The sequence below is a fragment of the Oncorhynchus keta genome, chromosome 18 (genome assembly GCF_023373465.1).
Source record: "Oncorhynchus keta strain PuntledgeMale-10-30-2019 chromosome 18, Oket_V2, whole genome shotgun sequence".
In the NCBI taxonomy this organism is placed as follows: domain Eukaryota; kingdom Metazoa; phylum Chordata; class Actinopteri; order Salmoniformes; family Salmonidae; genus Oncorhynchus; species Oncorhynchus keta.
In genome coordinates, this window is record NC_068438.1 from 34403242 (window position 1) to 34428075 (window position 24834).

Here is a 24834-nt window from a genome sequence, read left to right on the forward strand (position 1 = left end):
CTGACCCCTGCACTATACTGAAGGTACCCACACACACTCTGACCCCTGCATTATACTGAAGGTACCCACACACACTCTGACCCCTGCACTATACTGAAGGTACCCACACACACACTGACCCCTGCACTATACTGAAGGTACCCACACACACTCTGACCCCTGCACTATACTGAAGGTACCCACACACACTCTGACCCCTGCACTATACTGAAGGTACCCACACACACACTGACCCCTGCACTATACTGAAGGTACCCACACACACTCTGACCCCTGCACTATACTGAAGGTACCCACACACACTCTGACCCCTGCACTATACTGAAGGTACCACACACACACACACTGACCCCTGCACTATACTGAAGGTACCCACACACACTCTGACCCCTGCACTATACTGAAGGTACCCACACACACTCTGACCCCTGCACTATACTGAAGGTACACACACACACTGACCCCTGCACTGTACTGAAGGTACACACACACACACACTGACCCCTGCACTATACTGAAGGTACACACACACACATGACCCCTGCACTGTACTGAAGGTACCCACACACACTCTGACCCCTGCACTGTACTGAAGGTACCCACACACACTCTGACCCCTGCACTGTACTGAAGGTACTGACCCCTGCACCATGCTGAAGGTACCCACACACACTCTGACCCCTGCACCATACTGAAGGTACCCACACACACACTGACCCCTGCACTATACTGAAGGTACCCACACACACTCTGACCCCTGCACTATACTGAAGGTACCCACACACACTCTGACCCCTGCACTATACTGAAGGTACCCACACACACTCTGACCCCTGCACCATACTGAAGGTACCCACACACACTCTGACCCCTGCACTATACTGAAGGTACCCACACACACACTGACCCCTGCACTATACTGAAGGTACCCACACACACACGGACCCCTGCACTATACTGAAGGTACCCACACACACACTGACCCCTGCACTATACTGAAGGTACCCACACACACACTGACCCCTGCACTATACTGAAGGTACCCACACACACACTGACCCCTGCACTATACTGAAGGTACCCACACACACACTGACCCCTGCACTATACTGAATGTACCAACACACACACTGACCCCTGCACTGTACTGAAGGTACACACACACACTGACCCCTGCACTATACTGAAGGTACACACACACACACTGACCCCTGCACTGTACTGAAGGTACACACACACACTGACCCCTGCACTATACTGAATGTACACACACACACACTGACCCCTGCACTATACTGAAGGTACACACACACACACACTGACCCCTGCACTATACTGAAGGTACACACACACACACACCCCTGCACTGTACTGAAGGTACACACACACACACTCTGACCCCTGCACTATACTGAAGGTACCCACACACACTCTGACCCCTGCACTATACTGAAGGTACCCACACACACACTGACCCCTGCACTATACTGAAGGTACCCACACACACACTGACCCCTGCACTATACTGAAGGTACCCACACACACTCTGACCCCTGCACTATACTGAAGGTACCCACACACACTCTGACCCCTGCACTATACTGAAGGTACCCACACACACACTGACCCCTGCACTATACTGAAGGTAGCCACACACACACTGACCCCTGCACTATACTGAAGGTACCCACACACACACGGACCCCTGCACTATACTGAATGTACCAACACACACTCTGACCCCTGCACCATACTGAAGGTACCCACACACACTCTGACCCTCCACCATACTGAAGGTACCCACACACACTCTGACCCCTGCACTATACTGAAGGTACCCACACACACACTGACCCCTGCACTATACTGAAGGTACCCACACACACACTGACCCCTGCACTATACTGAAGGTACCCACACACACTCTGACCCCTGCACTATACTGAAGGTACCCACACACACTCTGACCCCTGCACTATACTGAAGGTACCCACACACACTCTGACCCCTGCACCATACTGAAGGTACCCACACACACTCTGACCCCTGCACTATACTGAAGGTACCCACACACACTCTGACCCCTGCACCATACTGAAGGTACCCACACACACACTGACCCCTGCACTATACTGAAGGTACCCACACACACTCTGACCCCTGCACTATACTGAAGGTACCCACACACACACTGACCCCTGCACTATACTGAAGGTACCCACACAAACTCTGACCCCTGCACTATACTGAAGGTACCCACACACACCTCTGACCCCTGCACTATACTGAAGGTTACCACACACACACTCTGACCCCTGCACTATACTGAAGGTACCACACACACACTGACCCCCTGACCTGGAGGAGGGTAGCCTGACCCCTGCACTATACTGAAGGTACCCACAGGTACTGCACTATACTGAATGTACCAACACACACTCTGACCCCTGCACTATACTGAAGGTACCCACACACACTCTGACCCTCCACCATACTGAAGGTACCCACACACACTGACCCTGCACTGTACTGAAGGTACCCACACACACACTGACCCCTGCACTATACTGAAGGTACCCACACACACTCTGACCCCTGCACTATACTGAAGGTACCCACACACACTCTGACCCCTGTACCATACTGAAGGTACCCACACACACTGACCCTGCACTATACTGAAGGTACCCACACACACTGACCCCTGCACTATACTGAAGGTACCCACACACACTCTGACCCCTGCACCATACTGAAGGTACCCACACACACTGACCCCTGCACCATACTGAAGGTACCCACACACACTTGACCCCTGCACCATACTGAAGGTACCCACACACACTGAACCATACTGGGGTACCCACACACACTCTGACCCCTGCACTATACTGAAGGTACCCACACACACTCTGACCCCTGCACTATACTGAAGGTACCCATACCCCTGAAGGTACCCACACACACTCTGACCCCTGCACTTAGAAGGTACTGACCCCTGCACTATACTGAAGGTACCCACACACACACTGACCCCTGCACTATACTGAAGGTACCCACACACACACGACCCCTGCACTATACTGAAGGTACCCACACACACACTGACCCCTGCACTATACTGAAGGTACCCACACACACACTGACCCCTGCACTATACTGAAGGTACCCACACACACACGGACCCCTGCTATACTGAAGGTACCCACACACACTTGACCCCTGCACTATACTGAATGTTAACACACACTCTGACCCCTGCACCATACTGAAGGTACCCACACACACTCTGACCCCTGCACCATACTGAAGGTACCCACACACACTCTGACCCCTGCACTATACTGAAGGTACCCACACACACACTGACCCCTGCACTATACTGAAGGTACCCACACACACACGGACCCCACTATACTGAAGGTACCCACACACACTGACCCCTGCACTATACTGAAGGTACCCACACACACACTGACCCCTTAGGTTGACCCCTGCACTTACTGAGTTAGGTACCCACACACACTCTGACCCCTGCACTATACTGAAGGTACCAACACACACTCTGACCCCTGCACCATACTGAAGGTACCCACACACACTCTGACCCCTGCACTATACTGAAGGTTACCCACACACACACTGACCCCTGCACTTATACTGAAGGTACCCACACACACACTGACCCCTGCACTATACTGGAAGGTACCAACACACACTCTGACCCCTGCACTATACTGAAGGTACCCACACACACTCTGACCCCTGCACTATACTGAAGGTACCCACACACACACGGACCCCTGCACTATACTGAAGGTTACCCACACACACACTGGACCCCAGGAGTTAGCCCTGCACTATACTGAAGGTACCCACACACACACTGACCCCTGCAATACTGGGTACCCACACACACTCTGACCCCTGCACTATACTGAAGGTACCCACACACACTCTGACCCCTGCACTATACTGAAGGTACCCACACACACTCTGACCCCTGCACTATACTGAAGGTACCCACACACACACTGACCCCTGCACTATACTGAAGGTACCACACACACACTGACCCCTGCACTATACTGAAGGTACTGCACTATACTGGTACCAACACACACTCTGACCCCTGCACTAGGGTACTGAAGGTACCCACACACACTCTGACCCTCCACTTATACTGAATGGTACCCACACACTCTGACCCTGCACTAGGGTACTAGAAGGTACCCACATGGTTACACTGACCCCTGCACTATACTGGATAAGGTACCCACACACACTCTGACCCCTGCACTTACTGGGTACCCACACACACTCTGACCCCTGTACTATACTGAAGGTACCCACACACACACTGACCCCTGCACTATACTGAAGGTACCCACACACACTCTGACCCCTGCACCATACTGAAGGTACCCACACACACTCTGACCCCTGCACTGAAGGTAGCCCACACACTGACCCTGCACCATACTGAAGGTACCCACACACACTCTGACCCCTGCTATACTGAAGGTACCCCACACACATGACCCCATACTGAAGGTACCCACACACACTCTGACCCCTGCACTATACTGAAGGTACCCACACACACACTGACCCTGCACTATACTGAAGGTACCCACACACACTCTGACCCCTGCACTATACTGAAGGTACCCACACACACTCTGACCCCTGCACTGGTACTGAAGGTTTTACCCACACACACTGACCCCTGCACTATACTTGAAGGTACCCACACACACACTGACCCCTGCACTATACTGAAGGTAGCCACACACACACTGACCCCTGCACTATACTGAAGGTACCCACACAGGAATGCACTATACTGAATGTACCAACACACACTCTGACCCCTGCACCATACTGAAGGTACCCACACACACTCTGACCCTCCACCATACTGAAGGTACCCACACACACTCTGACCCCTGCACTATACTGAAGGTACCCACACACACACTGACCCCTGCACTATACTGAAGGTACCCACACACACTCTGACCCCTGCACTATACTGAAGGTACCCACACACACTCTGACCCCTGTACCATACTGAAGGTACCCACACACACACTCTGACCCCTGCATTATACTGAAGGTACCCACACACACTCTGACCCCTGCACCATACTGAAGGTACCCACACACACTCTGACCCCTGCACTATACTGAAGGTACCCACACACACTCTGACCCCTGCACCATACTGAAGGTACCCACACACACTCTGACCCCTGCACTATACTGAAGGTACCCACACACACATGACCCCTGCACTATACTGAAGGTACCCACACACACTGACCCCTGCACTATACTGAAGGTACCCACACACACTCTGACCCTGCACCATACTGAAGGTACCGACACGCACACACACACAGGTACACACACACACGTACACTTGCTGACCCCTGTTTAAGGTACACACCAATACATGCTAATCCCTGTACTATACTGAACATAACATACAGATGTGATCAGCCTACTGTGTTATATTCTAGGTACACACATGGATAGTCTGGATACCCACAGCACGATCCACCCTTGTTATTACCTGACGCTAAGCCATTCATCTGCGTCTAAATCCTGCCTATCTTGTTGTGATTGACAGCTAGAGGAGGGTAAACTGTGGTTCCAGCTGGACTGCGGGAACAGCCCTGGTATGCTGGGTATTTCTGGGAGGCCCATCAACGATGGGAACTGGCACACGGTGACTCTGGAGCTCAACCGTAACTTCACCAGTCTGTCTCTGGACGACAGCTATGTGGAGAGGAGGAGAGGACCACCAAGCTTCCAACCACTAGGGGCAGATGGGTCTATCTACTTTGGAGCACAGGTGGGCTTTCTGTGGAGGGGAAGGGGTGTGTGTGTTTTTGGTTTTATTATCCTTGTGGGGACCAGAAATAATCACAAGGATAGTAAAACAAGGAAAATGGGGGTCATTTCGCCAGTCCCCACAAGGACAAAGGCTATTTTAGGTTCAGGGGTTAGATTTAAGGTTACAATTAGGGTTAGGGTTAGAAGTAGAGTTAGGAGTTAGGTTAGGGTTTGGGGTTAGGGATTTGAGAAAATAGGATTTTGAATGCAAATTAATTGTTTGGTCCCCACAAGGATAGTAAAACAAGATTTTAAAAGACAGATTTTTTTCAGAGTTGAGGGGGGGGATAGGAAGCTCTGGATAGGAAGCTCTGGATAGGAAGCTCTGAGGAATACAGCCTGTGTGTGTATAAATGAATGTACTGTATTCTTTGTCTTTCAAATTGTTGTCTGAACATGACTTGCTCCATACTCAGAAAACAACATGAAAAAGCTTGGTATTCTGGTTTGATATTATAGTTTTGTGTGCTATACCTATTTATATAGAGTACAATATTTGTTTGGTTGTTTGTATGTATACATACATCTGATGTCACTCATGTCTCTCCCCTCGCCCAGGTCCAGCCTCCTAACTCTCGCAGCCTGACAGACAAGAAGGGTCCTCGGGTGACGGATGGTTTCCAGGGCTGCCTGGACTCTGTGATGCTCAACAACAACGAGCTGCCACTGCAGAACAAGAGGAGTCGCTATGCTGAGGTGGTGGGCCTGACAGAGCTGAAGCTGGGCTGTGTTCTCTACCCCGACTCCTGCCTGAAACAGCCCTGCCTCCACGGCGCCACCTGCACCAGCCTGCCCTCCGGTGGTGAGTCTGGGGAACTGCAAGAGGAAATAGATGCGGTCACAAGAGCTTGTGTGTGTGTGTGTGTCTGTGTGTGTGTGTGTGTGTGTGTGTGGTGGTGGGAGGCTGGTGGGAGGAGCTATGGGAGGACAGGCTCATTGTAATGGCTGAAAGGGAATTAATGGAACAGAGTCATATGTGGTTTTCTATATGTTTGATGTGTTTGATACCCTTTTATTTATTACAATCCAGCCATTAAAATGAGCCTGTCCTCCTATTGCTCATCCCACTAGCCTCCTCTGTTGTGTGTATGAAACAAACAGCCTGGGTTGGTGCCCATTAGTGTCCACAATACACACACCGATTTCCTGATTGATTGTTTGATTGATTAGCGTTTTACTTGGAGGTCATCAGGGTGATGGATGATGATCTGTGCCAGCCTGTGTCCCTGGGCCAGCCTGAGCCCCTGAGCCAGCCTGAGCCCCTGAGCCAGCCTGTGCCCTGAGCCAGCCTGTGCGCCTGAGCCAGCCTGTACTCCTGAGCCAGTTTGTGCCAGCCTGTGCCACTGAGCCAGCTGGCACACTATAACCTCTCCAGGGATCTGGATCTCCCGTTAATCAACGTTAATCTATTATTAATCCATAATGAACTCCAAATTAAACTGAACTTGACCCACTGTTTTTTTCCAAAGGTGGGACTGAAAAATCCTCATAGTAGACTCCTTCATCACTTCTGTTTTCTTTCTCTTTCTCTCTCTCTGTCTCTCTCTTTTTTTGTCTGCCTGATCGTGTTACCTTCTCTCTGTCCTTATCTTACTCTCTTTGTATCATCATATCTCTCGAGTTGCTCTTCGTTTTTTTGTCTGTCTCTTCTCCTTTTGCCTGAACTCAAAAGACCTACATGAACAAATCGTATCATTTTAAAATCAGACTACCGTGAGGGCTCAAGACGTTGGCATTTTACTGGAGTCAATAGGGAAGCCTGGTTAAATGTCATCTCTATAGAAATTCCCTGCCTGGACTCAGCAGGGTGACCCCTTGACTTAATGTGCTGACTTAACACATCGAGGCCAAGACTCAACACAGAGAGAGTGACTTAACACTCCCCTGTGTTGGTCTTTCCCGGTCTCCCCACTCGCATTGCGGAGCACTCTGAAAAGAGCACGGCATTCTGGGGCTTGTCATGGTTCCCTGTTTTTGGCACACCCGACCTTTGTGTAAAGGTTAGCGGAGTGTGTGTGTGTATGTATTCCGGTATCCCACTGTGTGTGCGTGTGTGTCTGTCTGTACTGTGTTGATAAACACAGTGACATTTCCCTGTGTTTTCCTAGAGGTGTGTGTGTTTGTGATTGTGTGTGTGTGTCAGTACGATTTCCCAGCTGCATGTGCCTCTAGGTGTGTGTGTGTACCCATGTGATATCCCAGAGGTGTGTGTGTGTTGATGTTTAGGCTGGCAAGCTCTCGTCAACCCCATGCCAACTATCCCTGGCACCGCCGCCAAAGCTCAAACAATGCACACACTAGTCTCTACAGCACTGAACACATTCCTGTGTGTGTGATGGATTGTGAGTGTGATGGAGTGTGATGGAGTGTGATGGTGTGTGTGTGTGTGTGTGTGTGTGTGTGTGTGTGTGTGTGTGTGTGTGTGTGTGTGTGTGTGTGTGTGTGTGTGTGTGTGTGTGTGTGTGTGTGTGTGTGTGTGTGTGTGTGTTGGAGTGTAAATGTGTGTGTGTGTGTGTGTGTTGGAGTGTAAATGTGTGTGTGTGTGTGTGTGTGTGTGTGTGTGTGTGTGTGTGTGTGTGTGTGTGTGTGTGTGTGTGTGTGTGTGTGTGTTGATGTGTGTGTGTGTGTGTGTGTGTGTGTGTGTGTGTGTGTGTGTGTGTTCTGAATCTGCAATGATGGTCTGACTGCTTTGTTGAATTATAGCACTACTACACTTGTATGCAGAATACTTCATTTTACACCCCCATAATTGAGGCTAAATGTACTTAATGTGATATGTGGTTGTCCCACCTAGCTATCTTAAGATTAATGCACTAACTGTAAGTCTCCCCCGGTAAGAGCATCTGCTTAATGACTCAAATGTAAAAGCATTTACTCTCCTTCCTTTATTCTTTTTACTCTCTGTCTCTTTTCTCTCTCTGCTAATGTTCCATTCTCTCTCTCTCTCTCTCTCTCTGTCCTTCTCTCTCTCTGTCCTTCTCTCTATCTCTCTCTCTCTCTCTCTCTCTCTCTCTCTCTCTCTCTCTCTCTCTCTCTCTCTCTTCTCTTTCTCTTTCTCCCTTTTTATTCCTGTCCTTTCCTGTTCCTTTGCCTCTTCTCTCTGTGTATTAGCGTTTGCCTGTAGTTGCAGACCCCAGTACACTGGAGGGCGCTGTGAGACAGAGATCACAGCTTGCGTTCCTAACCCCTGCCTCAACAGTGGTGTGTGCAAAGCAATCGGCAATGCTTTCCTCTGCAGCTGCAGGAGAGGGTTCCAGGGAACCACGTGAGTTACTATCGCACTAATGATCACACTGTAAACATACAGTATACAACACATTCCTGTCCTGAACACATGCCCATGGAGTTGAATATGACAGACACAACAACACCCTTTAAATCACTCACTCACTCACTCACTCACTCACTCACTCACTCACTCACTCACTCACTCACTCACTCACACACTCACATAATCACCCACCTTTTAAATTAGCTGTTTGTTTTAGCTGGTTCAGCTGCGTACGAGCCCAAGTAGTAGGTATAATATAAAGTATGTCATATAAAGTATGTATAAAGCCCTCTGTGAACGCAATGCCTCATCCTTCCCACTAGGTGGCAGTATAAACCAGCTTTTCTCGACAATGCTAGGCTGATGAGCAGAAGAGCCGTTTAAGCATGTTTAAGATTCACTCAAAGAGTTGAAAGAGTAAAGAAGATGACATTTCATTCTGCTTGTCTCCTTCTCTCCAGGGGGTTTAGGGGTGTTCCACTGTTACATTAGAAATCAAGGCTAAGATACAAAGCCACAAGCTCACTCATGTATACACTTTTCTTACTCGCTGAAACACACACACACACACACACACACAAACAAACAAACAAACCAACACACACACACACACACACAAACAAACCAACACACACACGCACAAACAAACCAACAAACACACACGCCAGAAGCTTGTGTTCCATCATCAAAGCCATTTTAATTTCAGATGAGGAAGATCAGGAAAGTCAATCTCAGTGTGGTTGTTATTTAATAGGGAGCATATGAGACTAGGAGTCCCTGAGCTGTCCTCTATCTCCCTCTCTACATCACTTTCCTCCCACCTCCAAATGAAAGGAGAGTCTTCCTCAATTTTAGTCAGTCAAGTATTAAATGACCCACAAACTATCTGTATGTAACAGTTTATTAAAAATTCTGATGTATTGATAATAACCTACTTCAAGGATCATTTTTGGACTGTATTTTCTCTAGAGGCATCTGTAAGTCAAACTCTCCAAACTAATTACCAAACTGAGTTTTAACAACCCCTCTGCCCACGCTCCTCCATTCACCCTCTCCAGGTGCGAGGAGGATGTAAACGAGTGTGTGCGGGGCAGAGCCACGGGCGGCGAGGCAGAATGCGAGAATGGTGGTGTGTGCGTCAACACGCACGGCTCGTTCTACTGTAACTGCACGGCGGGCTTTGTGGGCCAGCGCTGCGGCCTGCGGCCCGTGGTGGTCCCAGACATGCAGGCTGGACACGCCGTGCTGGGGAAAGAAGAACTGATCGGCATCGCTGTTGTCCTCTTCGTCATCGTCACCCTCATCATCCTCTTCATCGCCTTCCGCAAGAAGGTATCTGTGTTGTGTTGTTTGATTTATTCTTGTGTGTTTTTATTTCTTAATTCATTTTTAACTTGTTTTGTATCTGAGGTTTAAAAGGCTTCTAAAAAATGTAATTTCCACTTTGAAATTTCAGGCTTGATATTCTCTCATGAAATGTTTTATCAACCCCCCAAAAAAATTCCATAAATTGTAATCCACATATTAATTCACATTTCAGTTGCTGTAGGGTTATTTTCATGCTGCAGCAAACTGGCTCAAATTAAAATCCTACATATGTAATACTATATATTGTTTTACAAGAAATACAATAAAAACTATATTTTGTCTCCAGGTGTTCCAGAAGAACTACTCCCGTAACAACTTGACGCTGGTCCAAGATCCAGCAACAGCAGCTCTGTTAAACAAGGCCAACGGGGTTCAGTTCAAGACCCTGCGCTGCACGCCGGGAGACCCCTTGAACCTGTACGCCGAAGCGGGGCTGTGCGCCACGGTGATAGGGGGAGGAGCCGGAATGATCGGCCCGCCCCAGGTGCCTGTGAGGCCCATGGCGTACACACCCTGTTTCCAAGGCGACCCACGGTCCACGCTGGAGAAGATGGCGGATGGGAGAGGCGTGGAACACAATGAGATGAGCACCTTCCACCCAGAGTCACCCAGGGTTCTGGGAGGCACGATGCGGAGGGGGGTGGTGGTGTGCAGCGTGGCACCCAATCTACCACCTGTCTCGCCCTGCCGTTCCGACTGTGATTCCATCCGCAAGAGCCCGTGGGACAGCGACGAGGGTCTGTGTGTGTTCGTGGGGGGGGCATAGTATGATGCGTTTCAACCTGTTTGTGTTTGGTATAGTCTTTGTTCATACGTGTTTGTTTTTGTCTTGTGTGTGTGCAACCATACAAATTTTCAAATGTTCGTTTGTGAATGTGTATCCCTCTAAGTGATTCTCTTTTCCAGGAACCCTTGAGGGGGAGGGCATTGTTGTACCATTTCCATATTCATTCATATTCATATTTCACTAAACTATAGTCAGACTGCATCACGTTCAGTTTATCAAGACCATCCTAATTATGAGCTGGCTTTGATTCCCAAATCATAAGATTGTGTGTGTGCATGTGTGTGTGGGGGGGGGTACTTCTAGCACTCCATGCCATCATTGTTGTCACTGGAGCCGAGGTGTGTGTGATGTGTGCCTCAACAAAGACAGCCCTGGTACTAACGAGCCTGTGTTCTTCTGTGACTATCCTTGCAAAGGGGCAACTCTCCCTGGCCTGCTCCCAACTTCCTCTGCCCTCCTAACTTCTGATGCCCTGACCTCTAACCTCTGACCTCTCCCTGCAGGTAAAATGGTAGATATGGGCGAAGAGATGACCTGTTTCTCAGGGAGTAATAAGGGCAGCAACTCTGAGGTCCAATCACTGAGCTCCTTCCAGTCTGACTCTTGCGATGACAACGGTAAGACACGCCCCGCCTTTCTCGTAACTCTTTCTGGCCACACCCATAACAACAGTGAGCTAGTCTACCGTCTGGTCCGATAACAACCCTTAACAAGCCCTCATAACCTTTTAATGTCGGCAGATTCAGAGGAACCAGATGTGAAAGCATTATGGCCAAAGCTCCCTAAAGCACATTGCTATGACCATATTGCTTCAATAACAGTCCCTTTAGATTGACAAACACCAAGGGGTGGAGTCAGAGGTGGTTTGGGGAAGGGCATTTGTAAATGCTGTGTTTTATTGTTTCCTAAAGCCTCTCCAACAAATGCATTTACTCCTGCTGTGTTGTCAAAGTGTTTCAGGAAACACTAACATCCAGTGTTAGTTTATTTGTCCCCAAATCATGTTGATTTATTGTTGACATGTGTTTAATATCATTTGTCCGTGTTAATTCCTGGAGCTTTTTTTCTTGTTTTTATTTTAGTGATTTTGTTAACTTTAATTTAATTTAATTTCCACACCTGTCAAATAGTGTTTTAATTTGGAAGTGAGAGATTGTGCAGTGTGCAGACAGACAGCAAGCTGACCTAAGAGGAATGACACAACGCTTCCATCCACACAGCTGTGTTGTGTTTGTGAACTTGTCATCGTTTCATCATTATGCATTCAAACACATGCTGTTCTCTTCCGTGGCGTTCTATGGTTCTAGTCGTTGATGCTCCAGCTCCAACTGTTGGCAGAAGCCAGTTCAGGTTTCAGTTGGTTGTTTATGTGTTGTGTTATCTGTGTTTTTGATTGTTATGTAACTTGTGTTGTTGTGGACTTTGTGTAGTTTTGCTATTGAAAGAATGTCAGTAGTAGTTATTTTTACTTAGAGAAATAGCCTATAAGTTGTTATTTCTGGATCAACATGGATCACTCAGATCATCCTGCAAAAATCACTGCTATCACCATGGTGAATCTACATCATCATAGGGTGCTGCTAGCTGAAATGCAATGTTGATGTATCAACATTGATGCTTCATTCATTCATAATTAATGCAACCGCTTCACTGTCAATATGATCACATTTCACATAGCTGACTGTGATGTTAGCCAATCAGGCCACAGAACAGTTTGCAGCAGACCAATCAGTGCGAACGACTGCTCCAGTGGATATGATCTGAAGTCATTATTATGTTCATTCCATTTGATTTATTTCTCTTTCTTGTTATTTTTGTATTCATCTGATTTTCACTGAATGTCTTCAAAACATAATTTAACAATCTAGCTCTCGTCTCTCTGAACACAGCCCTACCTCATGTTTACATTTGTAAATGGAAGTAAGTGTGTGTGTGTGTGTGTGTGTGTGTGTGTGTGTGTGTGTGTGTGTGTGTGTGTGTGTGTGTGTGTGTGTGTGTGTGTGTGTGTGTGTGTGTGTGTGTGTGTGTGTGTGTGTGTGGGTGTGTGTAGGTGTGTGTGTGTTTTCTTTGCTGGGGATACTCTCCAATACTTGGATAAGCAAATGCACATGGATTCTGTGTTAGTCCCCTCCTACACTCTTAGAAAAAAGGGTTCCAAAAGCTTTTTTGGGGCTGTCCCCATAACCTTTTTTGGTTCCAGGTAGAACCTTTTTTGGTTCCAGGTAGAACTTTTTTTGGTTCCAAGTAGAAAGAACCCTTTCGGGTTCCATGTAGAACCTTTCCATGTAGAACCCAAAAGAGTTCTACCTGGAACCGAAAGGTGTTCTCTAAAGTGTTCTCCTATGTGGAAGCCTAAAACCCCTCTGGAGATCTAGATAGCACCCTTTTTTTCTAAAAGTGGAAGACTTCTAAGTCTGGTTCCATTTGTAGCTTTTGATCAGACACCTCCCATACTACACGGCCCTAGTGTTTATCCCATCTTCAGCCAATAGTAGCTTTTTCCTGGGAGTCTGTTGTCAACTTCCTGTGTCTCAAATCGTGTCTCCTCCCTCTGCTTCTCTCCAACAAGCCTCCATAGTGACCGTCATTCGACTGGTCAATGATGCAGTCGACACTATTGAAAACGAAGGTACCATGTCTCATCCACCCTTCTCTCTCTCTCTCTATCCTTCTGACACTCTCTTTACTTCTCCCTGTACTTATCTCTCTCTATGAGATGCCATGACAATGCTATCCATGACAATACCATGACAGTGTTGTGGTTTGAATATCGTGTACTTCAGCTATGGTGTAAAATACATGGCTTGTATGTAATCTCAATGTACATACTGTAGGCTTTATATTTTCAGTACACATCCAAATACCTAGCTTACATGGAACTCTTGTGTTGAAGTAGCAAGCCTCAACACACACACACACACACACACACACACGCGCACACACGCACGCACGCACGCACGCACGCACGCACGCACACACACACACACACACACACACACACACACACACACACACTCAGGGGTTCATGGGGACAGGCTGAAAAGGTCAGGGCTGGGCTGAATCAGAGTTTAACTCACAACATGTGCATTGACATATTACACATACTGTACATAAAGAAACTGACATATTACCCATACTGTACATAAAGAAACTGACATATTATACATACTGTACATAAAGAAACGGACATTATACATACTGTACATAAAGAAACGGACATATTACACATACTGTACATAAAGAAACTGACATATTATACATACTGTACATAAAGAAACGGACATTATACATACTGTACATAAAGAAACGGACATATTACACATACTGTACATAAAGAAACTGACATATTACACATACAAAAAGAAACTGACATATTACACATACTGTACATAAAGAAACTGACATATTACACATACATAAAGTAACGGACATATTACACATACTGTACATAAAGAAACTGACATATTACACATACTGTACATAAAGAAACTGACATATTACACATACTGTACATAAAGAAACTGACATATTACACATACTGTACATAAAGAAACTGACATATTATACATACTGTACATAAAGAAACGGACATTATACATACTGTACATAAAGAAACGGACATATTACACATACTGTACATAAAGAAACTGACATATTATACATACTGTACATAAAGAAACGGACATTATACATACTGTACATAAAGAAACGGACATATTACACATACTGTACATAAAGAAACTGACATATTACACATACAAAAAGAAACTGACATATTACACATACTGTACATAAATAAACTGACATATTACACATACATAAAGTAACGGACATATTACACATACTGTACATAAAGAAACTGACATATTACACATACTGTACATAAAGAAACTGACATATTACACATACTGTACATAAAGAAACTGACATATTATACATACTGTACATAAAGAAACTGACATATTACACATACTGTACATAAAGAAACTGACATATTACCCATACTGTACATAAAGAAACTGACATATTATACATACTGTACATAAAGAAACGGACATTATACATACTGTACATAAAGAAACTGACATATTACACATACTGTACATAAAGAAACTGACATATTACACATACAAAAAGAAACTGACATATTACACATACTGTACATAAATAAACTGACATATTACACATACATAAAGTAACGGACATATTACACATACTGTACATAAATAAACTGACATATTACACATACTGTACATAAATAAACTGACATATTACACATACTGTACATAAATAAACTGACATATTACACATACTGTACATAAAGAAACTGACATATTACACATACTGTACATAAAGAAACTGACATATTACACATACTGTACATAAATAAACTGACATATTACACATACTGTACATAAAGAAACTGACATATTACACATACTGTACATAAATAAACTGACATATTACACATACTGTACATAAAGAAACTGACATATTACACATACTGTACATAAAGAAACTGACATATTACACATACTGTACATAAAGAAACTGACATATTACACATACTGTACATAAATAAACTGACATATTACACATACATAAATAAACTGACATATTACACATACATAAAGAAACGGACATATTACACATACATAAATAAACTGACATATTACACATACATAAATAAACTGACATATTACACATACTGTACATAAATAAACTGACATATTACACATACATAAATAAACTGACATATTATGCATACATAAATAAACTGACATATTACACATACTGTACATAAATAAACTGACATATTACACATGCAGAAATAAACTGACATATTACACATACTGTACATAAATAAACTGACATATTACGCATACTGTACATAAATAAAAAGACATATTACACATACATAAATAAACTGACATATTACACATACATAAATAAACTGACATATTACACGTACATAAATAAACTGACATATTTCCCCCCTCAAATCTCATATGGTCCGGTCCTAATCCATGCCAACACCTGTTTGGCACCTCTAACACACACACACAAACACACACACACGCAAACACACACTAACACGCTAAAGCACTCTCTTCTCCTGTTCTCCCACGTGACAGTGTCAGTCATGGACCAAGGTCAGAGCTACAACAGAGGTGACCCCCTCCCCCCTCTTTATTCTTCATCTCACATCACTCCCTTTACTTCTCTCTCCCTCTTAATCTCACTCTCTCACCTTGCTCCTTTCTTCTCTCTTTTCATTTCTCTCTCTCCCTCTCTCTCGCTCCCTCTTCCTTCTCTCATCCTCTCTCTCTCCCTTTCTCTCACTCTCCATCTCACTACAACCCCCTCTTCCCAGTCTCCATCCCAGCTCACTGTGTTTGTGTGATTTGTTACTCCTGGCCCCCTGCCAACACACACACACCCCAGCATGTGTTAGCCCCAGTCACAGTATTGTTCTGCTGACTGAGCAGCCCTGATGCATCCTTGGAGATGTCACGTTGCCAGGGTGGAGAGGCTTCTCTCACTGCCGTCCCTCCACAGTTTGGCCAATTTTGGCTTTCCTTTGCTGTCGCCTGCTGCCCGTGACATGTTATGGTTAATCCTCTCACTGCATTGCATTTGCATCCCACCTCCGAGTGTGTTGTTTCATTGTTACTCCATGTGACTGATGTTTCTACTGCTTTTAATGAGTTTGTCCTCGTTGACATTTGTTGTCTGAAGCTTTTCTTGAACTTGTCAGGATGGATATAACTTATTAGTGCTTCTCACTTTGTTTTTTTTCATTTCCTTTGATGCGCGTACTGTTTGTTTTTCCTTTCTTAGTTTCTCTTTAGTATTTTACAGTTGAATGCTTTATGAAACAGTCTTGTTAACATGTGGAAGTATATGTGATGTGTGTTTTACTTTGAATGATCCCATCGGTCAGTATCCGCTGATCTCTCACCATGGCTTGGCTGTGACCCCTGACGTTCCCAGGCCTCGCTCCTGCATGTTGTGAAACCTTCAAACACAGCTAACATGTTCCCTGTACAGGGATGTTCCCCGTGCTATGGTTGACATCTAACTGTGTTTTTGTTGTCTACAAACATGCCCGATGGACCTCTGCAGAGAGACTCTAGTGGTCCACTAACTGATGGACCTCTACAGAGAGACTGTAGTGGTCCACTAACTGATGGACCTCTACAGAGAGACTGTAGTGGTCCACTAACATGCCCGATGGACCTCTACAGAGAGACTGTAGTGGTCCACTAACTGATGGACCTCTACAGAGAGACTGTAGTGGTCCACTAACATGCCCGATGGACCTCTACAGAGAGACTGTAGTGGTCCACTAACTGATGGACCTTCAGATTTGAACTGTCCATCGGGCATGTTGGCAGAGATTGTGTTTGCTAAATGTAATCTAACTGTCTCTCCCTCCTCTAGCGTATCACTGGGACACGTCTGACTGGATGCCCAACTCACGGCTACCCGACATCGAAGAGGTGCCCAGTTACGAGGTCAGCGGCCTAGGGGGCCACGGAGACATGGTTGCCTCAGCCTCCCGACTGGGGGGCAGCTCTCACCTGGGGGGCAGCGCCCGGGAGCTGGAGTCAGACTACTACCTCGGGGGCTACGACATCGACAGTGACTTCCCCCCTCCCCATGAAGAGGAGTTTCTGACCCAGGACCAGCTCCCTCCTCCCCTTCCCACTCCCTTGGAGGAGTACCAGGGGCACCCCTACGACACCCTTCCCACCACCCAGCCCGCCTCCAAGGAGAGCACCCTGAGTGGGAGTGGTAGTGGCAGCACCGGACGCCACAGGTCTCCCCGCCCACACTTCCACCCCAGCCAATACCTGCCCCCACACCAGCTGCCCCTGGGGGAGGCGGGGCAAGGCGGGCCCGGGGGGGAGGAGTTCAGCACTTTTGTGGGTAGGGTGATCACGCCGGGAGGCGGGGACATGGAAGATAATGTGTCGCTGAACATGAGGTTGTCGGTGAACGCGTCATCGGCCTCGGACCTGTCGGCGCCCTGTGGCTTTGATGACTCAGAGGCGGGCGGTAGTGACTTTGACAGTATGGATGAGCTCCACCGGGGTGGGATACACACCGTAGAGATGCAGCAACAGACTGAGGTCTGAGGTCTGACTGGGCCCCACCGTGGGGTCAAGAGTACTGGCTAGGGGACGGGATGGGCAGGAGAGCAGAACAGAGACTGTTAGAGTAGTGTGTCGAGCTGGAGTTATGAGAGATGGAGGTCCTTGCTCAGAGAGGAATGATTGGTGTATAATGGACACACTGCTAGCTAGTGGCTACGTTATCAAAACAGTACCCACCCTAACCCTTCAACCACTGCCATTGCAAACACTAACCTTAAATCAATTGCATTGTATTGGTCACATACACATGGATAAACCACTTCACCCATTGCAGGCTTTATCCTTAAACTAGTTTCCCTCATTCCAAGCCACCACCCTTAACCACTACCCTTAGCCACTACCCTTAACCACTACCCTTAAGAAACGACCCCTTAAGATAATACCAAGCCGCATACAATGGAAAGCAATGTGTTTTGTCACATTAGTACCTATAGCTGGTTATGATCATAGCCACTACCCTAGCAGTGGCCCGTGTCAAGGTCAGCTGAGTGTTATACTCTTCCATAGCAGGAACATAAAGCCTACCAGATATGCTGAGTAGGAATGAAAACAAAAAAGTGAAAAAAAATACAAACTTTTAAGAGACAACTCCAGAGAAAATGGATGAGCTAATCAATAAACAAAAGATTAAGAATGTTTGGGGGAAAAATTCAAGGGACAATATTGTAATTGAATGGTCAGTACTGTGATATGGCCTTCTCTGTCATAGCGGATGTGATTGTTAGCTGCACGCTCCACACAGCTCCCCTGTCCCACCTCTCACTACACCTGCTCACCCACAGAGACCCAATGGACTTTCCCCTAACCACGATGCAATCCACTTGGGGGGAAACTCCCCCCTGTCAGATTTGTGTCTTTTTTTCCCCCTAGTTTTGTTATTTTGTACAAATCCGCTCATACATAACCTGTACAGAATTTGTGAAATAGTAAAAGGACCATAGTGGTGCAATTGAAATGGAAGAAGAAGATATTTTGTATTATTATCCACTCTAAGAATGCTATTTGGATTGATGTGGAATATGTTTAATATTACCCTTAGTCCAGACCTCTTCCCCGAAATCAGGCCTGTGAGCATTCCTTCTGTCCCACCACATGCTAAACTGCTATCCTGCCGAGTCGCTCATTTTGCTTTAATGATGCTATGATCTTTATTGTTTTGCACTAGTATCTTTTGATGTTTTATGTTTTCATGATTATTACATGAAACATGCTACATTATTGAAATCCTCCAAAGGGCATGATGATAATATGTCAATTCTGGGCCAGTGAAATTAGCATAATAAGCACTGAGGAATTTTTGTGTTTGTAATTGTCTTTTCACAAGTCCCTGATTTTTAAATAGACATTGAAAATTGACAATTCACATTGAGTGTGCTTGAGCTATTACATTTCCCAGCATGCAGCTCAATGTCTTTTATTTGATTTCCTTCTTCCCATGTGTTTTGCACTGAGCAGGTTTCATAGAGTCACTCCAGAATTTCCCAAAGCCATAACAGCAATAGACTGACTGATAGATGAGAAGTAGGGTCCATGCACAATGCAAATGCATTGGAAAATAATATAATAATGTAGCATCCCATACCAATCACAGCGGCTAGGCAGTGTTGCATCATGGGTTTTGTCAGTTACAGTGTTACATTTTGGTTCTGTCTGCTTAAAAAATTAAATAAACAATGGATGAGTTTTGGACTTGTATTCTACACATCTGGACAGATAACAAAACAGCGTCGTATTTGTCTTGGAGTTGTATTGGACTTGTATTGGACTTGGAGTTGTATTGGACTTGGAGTTGTATTGGAGTTGGAGTTGTATTGGAGTTGTATTGGACTTGGAGTTGTATTGGACTTGGAGTTGTATTGGACTTGTATTGGACTTGGAGTAGTTTTGGACATGGAGTTGTATTGGACTTGGAGTTGTATTGAAGTTGTATTGGACTTGGAGTTGTTTTGGACTTGGAGTTGTATTAGACTTGGAGTTGTATTGGACTTGGAGTTGTATTGGACTTGGAGTTGTTTTGGACTTGGAGTTGTATTGGACTTGGAGTTGTTTTGGACTTGGAGTTGTTTTGGACTTGGAGTTGTATTGGACTTGGAGTTGTTTTGGAGTTGTATTGGACTTGGAGTTGTATTGGACTTGGAGTTGTATTGGACTTGGAGTTGTTTTGGACTTGGAGTTGTATTAGACTTGGAGTTGTTTTGGAGTTGTATTGGACTTGGAGTTGTTTTGGACTTGGAGTTGTATTGGACTTGGAGTTGTATTGGACTTGGAGTTGTATGAGACTTGGAGTTGTATTGGACTTGGAGTTGTTTTGGACTTGGAGTTGTTTTGGACTTGGAGTTGTTTTGGACTTGGAGTTGTATTGGACTTGGAGTTGTATGAGACTTGGAGTTGTATTGGACTTGGAGTTGTATTGGACTTGGAGTTGTATGAGACTTGGAGTTGTATTGGACTTGGAGTTGTATTGGACTTGGAGTTGTATGAAACTTGGAGTTGTATTGGACTTGGAGTTGTTTTGGACTTGGAGTTGTTTTGGACTTGAAGTTGTATTGGACTTGGAGTTGTATGAGACTTGGAGTTGTATGAGACTTGGAGTTGTATTGGACTTGGAGTTGTATTGGACTTGGAGTTGTATGAGACTTGGAGTTGTATGAGACTTGGAGTTGTATGAGACTTGGAGTTGTATGAGACTTGGAGTTGTATGAGACTTGGAGTTGTATTGGACTTGGAGTTGTATGAGACTTGGAGTTGTATGAGACTTGGAGTTGTATGAGACTTGGAGTTGTATGAGACTTGGAGTTGTATGAGACTTGGAGTTGTATGAGACTTGGAGTTGTATGAGACTTGGAGTTGTATGAGACTTGGAGTTGTATGAGACTTGGAGTTGTATGAGACTTGGAGTTGTATGAGACTTGGAGTTGTATGAGACTTGGAGTTGTTTTGGAATATAATATGCCTGATCCAGTCGGGCAAGATTATTTTGTAAAAGATGTAAGTTTGTGTTAAAATCTTTGTACAGTGTACATAGATAGCTAGATTGTTTACATGCTGATTTTGTAGATATTGAATTGCAATCCTGACTGACTTTCTTTGAGTTTCTTGTGTTTGATGTGAATGTGGACCGTAAGAGACCATGATAAATAAATCATTTAACCTCAGCTCCCCTCCTCCGGTCGCATTTCAACTAAAGTCTTTTTTTTTCATTAACCTTTTGCTTTTAAAGATAAATAGCCTTTCAATAGACTAGGTTGAACTTCCACAGTATTACATGTACAACACCTGCATTACATTACATCCCTGTGGTTTTTCTTTTTTGTTTAAATATCTTTCTGGTTTCTGTTCCTTTTTAATTATTTCAGGGAGTATTAAAATATATCTAATCTAACTGCAGCAATTGAGTTTACAAAATGAGTTATTTTTAACTGCTTTTTTGTTTCTTAAATCAATGCTGAAAATAAAAAAGGTTCTTGATCAAACCAAGTCTAAATTCATCCTCAATGCAATGGAAAAAGTTTGCCTATGATGTTACAGAATGGACTAAACTTGATTAACTGTAACTTGTTTCCAAGGTAACTTGATATAATTACAGATTTATATGCAAGTATCACGTATTGCTCTAAAGCCCTCGAACTCAACTCTGACCTCCAAGCCAATTCCACTGCATTTTTTCATTGTTCCCCTCTAATTAGTGACTGATCTTGACCTAAGAAATCAGGTGCAATGAATGATCAGGTAGAACAGAAAACCAGCAGGCTCCAAACCTCATAGGGTAAGAGTTGAACACTGCTCTAAAGCATTGTTTCCCAACTCTGGTCTTCAAGCACCGCCAACAGCACATATTTCTGTTGTGGCCCCGGACAAGCACACATGAATCTACTTGTCAACTAATCATCAAGTCCTTAACAAGCTGAATCAGGTGTTTTTGTCTGAGGCTATAACAAAAACGTGTGCTGTTGGGGGTACTGGAGGACCGGAGGTAGGAAACAATGCTCTAAAGTACCAGACAAGTCATCAAGCAGACCCATAAAAACATTACACAGAGATACATCGGTACACAGTCCAGCACTACAACAAAAAAACATTTAGCAACCCAGTGGACCATAGCACTACATTATGAGTAGCTATAGAAACCATGTAAACAGTGGTACAAAGCGCTATATAATTATATACTATCCTGTAGAATACTATACTTTACACTGCAGTATACCTCAATCATGTAGTGCTTACTATAGAATGTTGTAGTATACAGTACTGTAGAATACTGTAGTGCTTACTATAGAATGTTGTAGTATACAGTACTGTAGAATACTGTAGTGCTTACTATAGAATGTTGTAGTATACAGTACTGTAGAATACTGTAGTGCTTACTATAGAATGTTGTAGTATACAGTACTGTACAGTACAGTGGTACAAAGCGCTATATAATTATATACTATCCTGTAGAATACTATAATTTACACTGCAGTATACCTCAATCATGTAGTGCTTACTATAGAATGTTGTAGTATACAGTACTGTAGAATACTGTAGTGCTTACTATAGAATGTTGTAGTTGTGGAACACTAGATGCCTAACTTGGCTTGACTAGCGTATAACAAAGGAAAATGCTAATTCCAGGAGATCCATGCGAACTGTCAAAGGCATAGTGTTGTATAGCAAGCGTGTGTGTGTGGTCTTTTTGGCAGTTACGCACACTGGTGTACACAATACAATAATACACGGTGGGAACCAATAGATAGAGTTGCCGACTGACGCACACACACACACATCAGCTTGCATCAGGTGGAATGGCGCACTTATAACTCAAGTCCATGAAACCACAAAACCACGAGAGAGAGAGAGAGCAAGGCTGTGTGCAAAAGGTGATTGCGCAATACACATAAGATTGTCAATTGACGGTGGGTTTTTCAACCGTTGGAGACTGTAGAATACTATATTGCATACTAGTATCCATTGATCATGTGTAGTATTTACTATAGAATTACATAGTAAACTGTAGAATACAGTAATGTCTGCAAAAACACTACAGTGAATACTATAGTATATAAATACCTCCATACCTCATGTGCGTATGTGTTTATGTGTGCGCGCACGCAAGGAGAGTGTGTGTGTGTGAGTGAGTCTGTGTTTATTAATAGCACATTAATGCAGTGGAAACCAGATAGGCCTGTTGTTTTCTCAATCTCATATTAGCTTAGAGTCACTAGAGACCTTTTCCCTCTGTCCCTCTCTCTCAAATGTTTTCTGTCTGTATGTCTGTCCCTCTCTCTCAAATGTTTTCTGTCTGTGTGTCTGTCCCTCTCTTTCTCTCAAATGTTTTCTGTCTGTATGTCTGTCCCTCTCTTTCTCTCAATTTTCTTCTGTCTGTCTCTCTCAGCTGTTGTCTCTCTCCTCATCCCTCTCTCTTTCCGTGGGCTATTTAGCTTTGTCATGCTAATTTCTCTTACATTTCTATTTTTCAGGGCTGCAATCGGTTTTAGAATAAGTTCCAATGTGTACAGTACATCGAGGCATACAGGGAAACAAGTAGGAGGAAATGTCCTTGATTATGGACTTCCTATCTAAACCCCCAATGCCCTGTCTTTGACCTTCAACCTTTGACCTCTAAGTTGAGGTCAGCTGTCAAACACTCTGCTGCACTCTCTGAAGTCTCCTCCCATCTACCTTTTCCTTTCATTCACCTTTATTCACCCAAAAACTATTCCACTTTGTTCACTGTCACATCAGAACAAACTCCTGATGCATTATCAGCCTACAGGAACAACCGTTTGGAGTTTTGTTGTTTGAAATTAAAGTAAACAAATATGGAGACACATACAGTAGAGTAGTTTTCTTCTCCTTTTTGTTGAGCTTCAGATACCTAGGGGTTTTGCTATCTTTTGCTGACTCATAAAAGAGCACTGACTGAGATGGAGGACTAACTGAGGTGCAAAACTGACTGACTCCCTCTGGGTTGTCATTGGGTTTCTTCTCAGCTTCAGTGTTTGGCTTTTCTTTTTGCAAATCAATGATCTTATGACGTTGACTGACAAGCCATGGTGTGTGTGAGGATGACCTTATGATGTTGACTGACAAGCCATGGTGTGTGTGAGGATGACCTTATGATGTTGACTGACAAGCCATGGTGTGTGTGAGGATGACCTTATGATGTTGACTGACAAGCCATGGTGTGTGTGAGGATGACCTTATGATGTTGACTGACAAGCCAAGGTGTGTGTGAGGATGACCTTATGATGTTGACTGACAAGCCATGGTGTGTGTGAGGATGACCTTATGATGTTGACTGACAAGCCATGGTGTGTGTGAGGATGACCTTATGATGTTGACTGACAAGCCATGGTGTGTGTGAG

At 44.7% G+C, this 24834-nt stretch overlaps 1 protein-coding gene across 1 annotated transcript in view; it reads left to right on the forward strand.

The window, feature by feature from the left end:
• Positions 1 to 21960, forward strand: part of fat3a (FAT atypical cadherin 3a) — a 411491-nt gene extending 389531 nt beyond the window's left edge. The window contains 9 exon segments of the mRNA XM_052467975.1: positions 5636 to 5860; positions 6460 to 6703; positions 9013 to 9166; positions 10231 to 10504; positions 10827 to 11277; positions 11831 to 11944; positions 13897 to 13956; positions 16463 to 16498; positions 17772 to 21960. Coding sequence (XP_052323935.1) covers positions 5636 to 5860; positions 6460 to 6703; positions 9013 to 9166; positions 10231 to 10504; positions 10827 to 11277; positions 11831 to 11944; positions 13897 to 13956; positions 16463 to 16498; positions 17772 to 18469 — 2256 coding nt within the window. The 3' untranslated portion in view covers positions 18470 to 21960.
• Positions 21961 to 24834: the final 2874 nt, after the last annotated feature.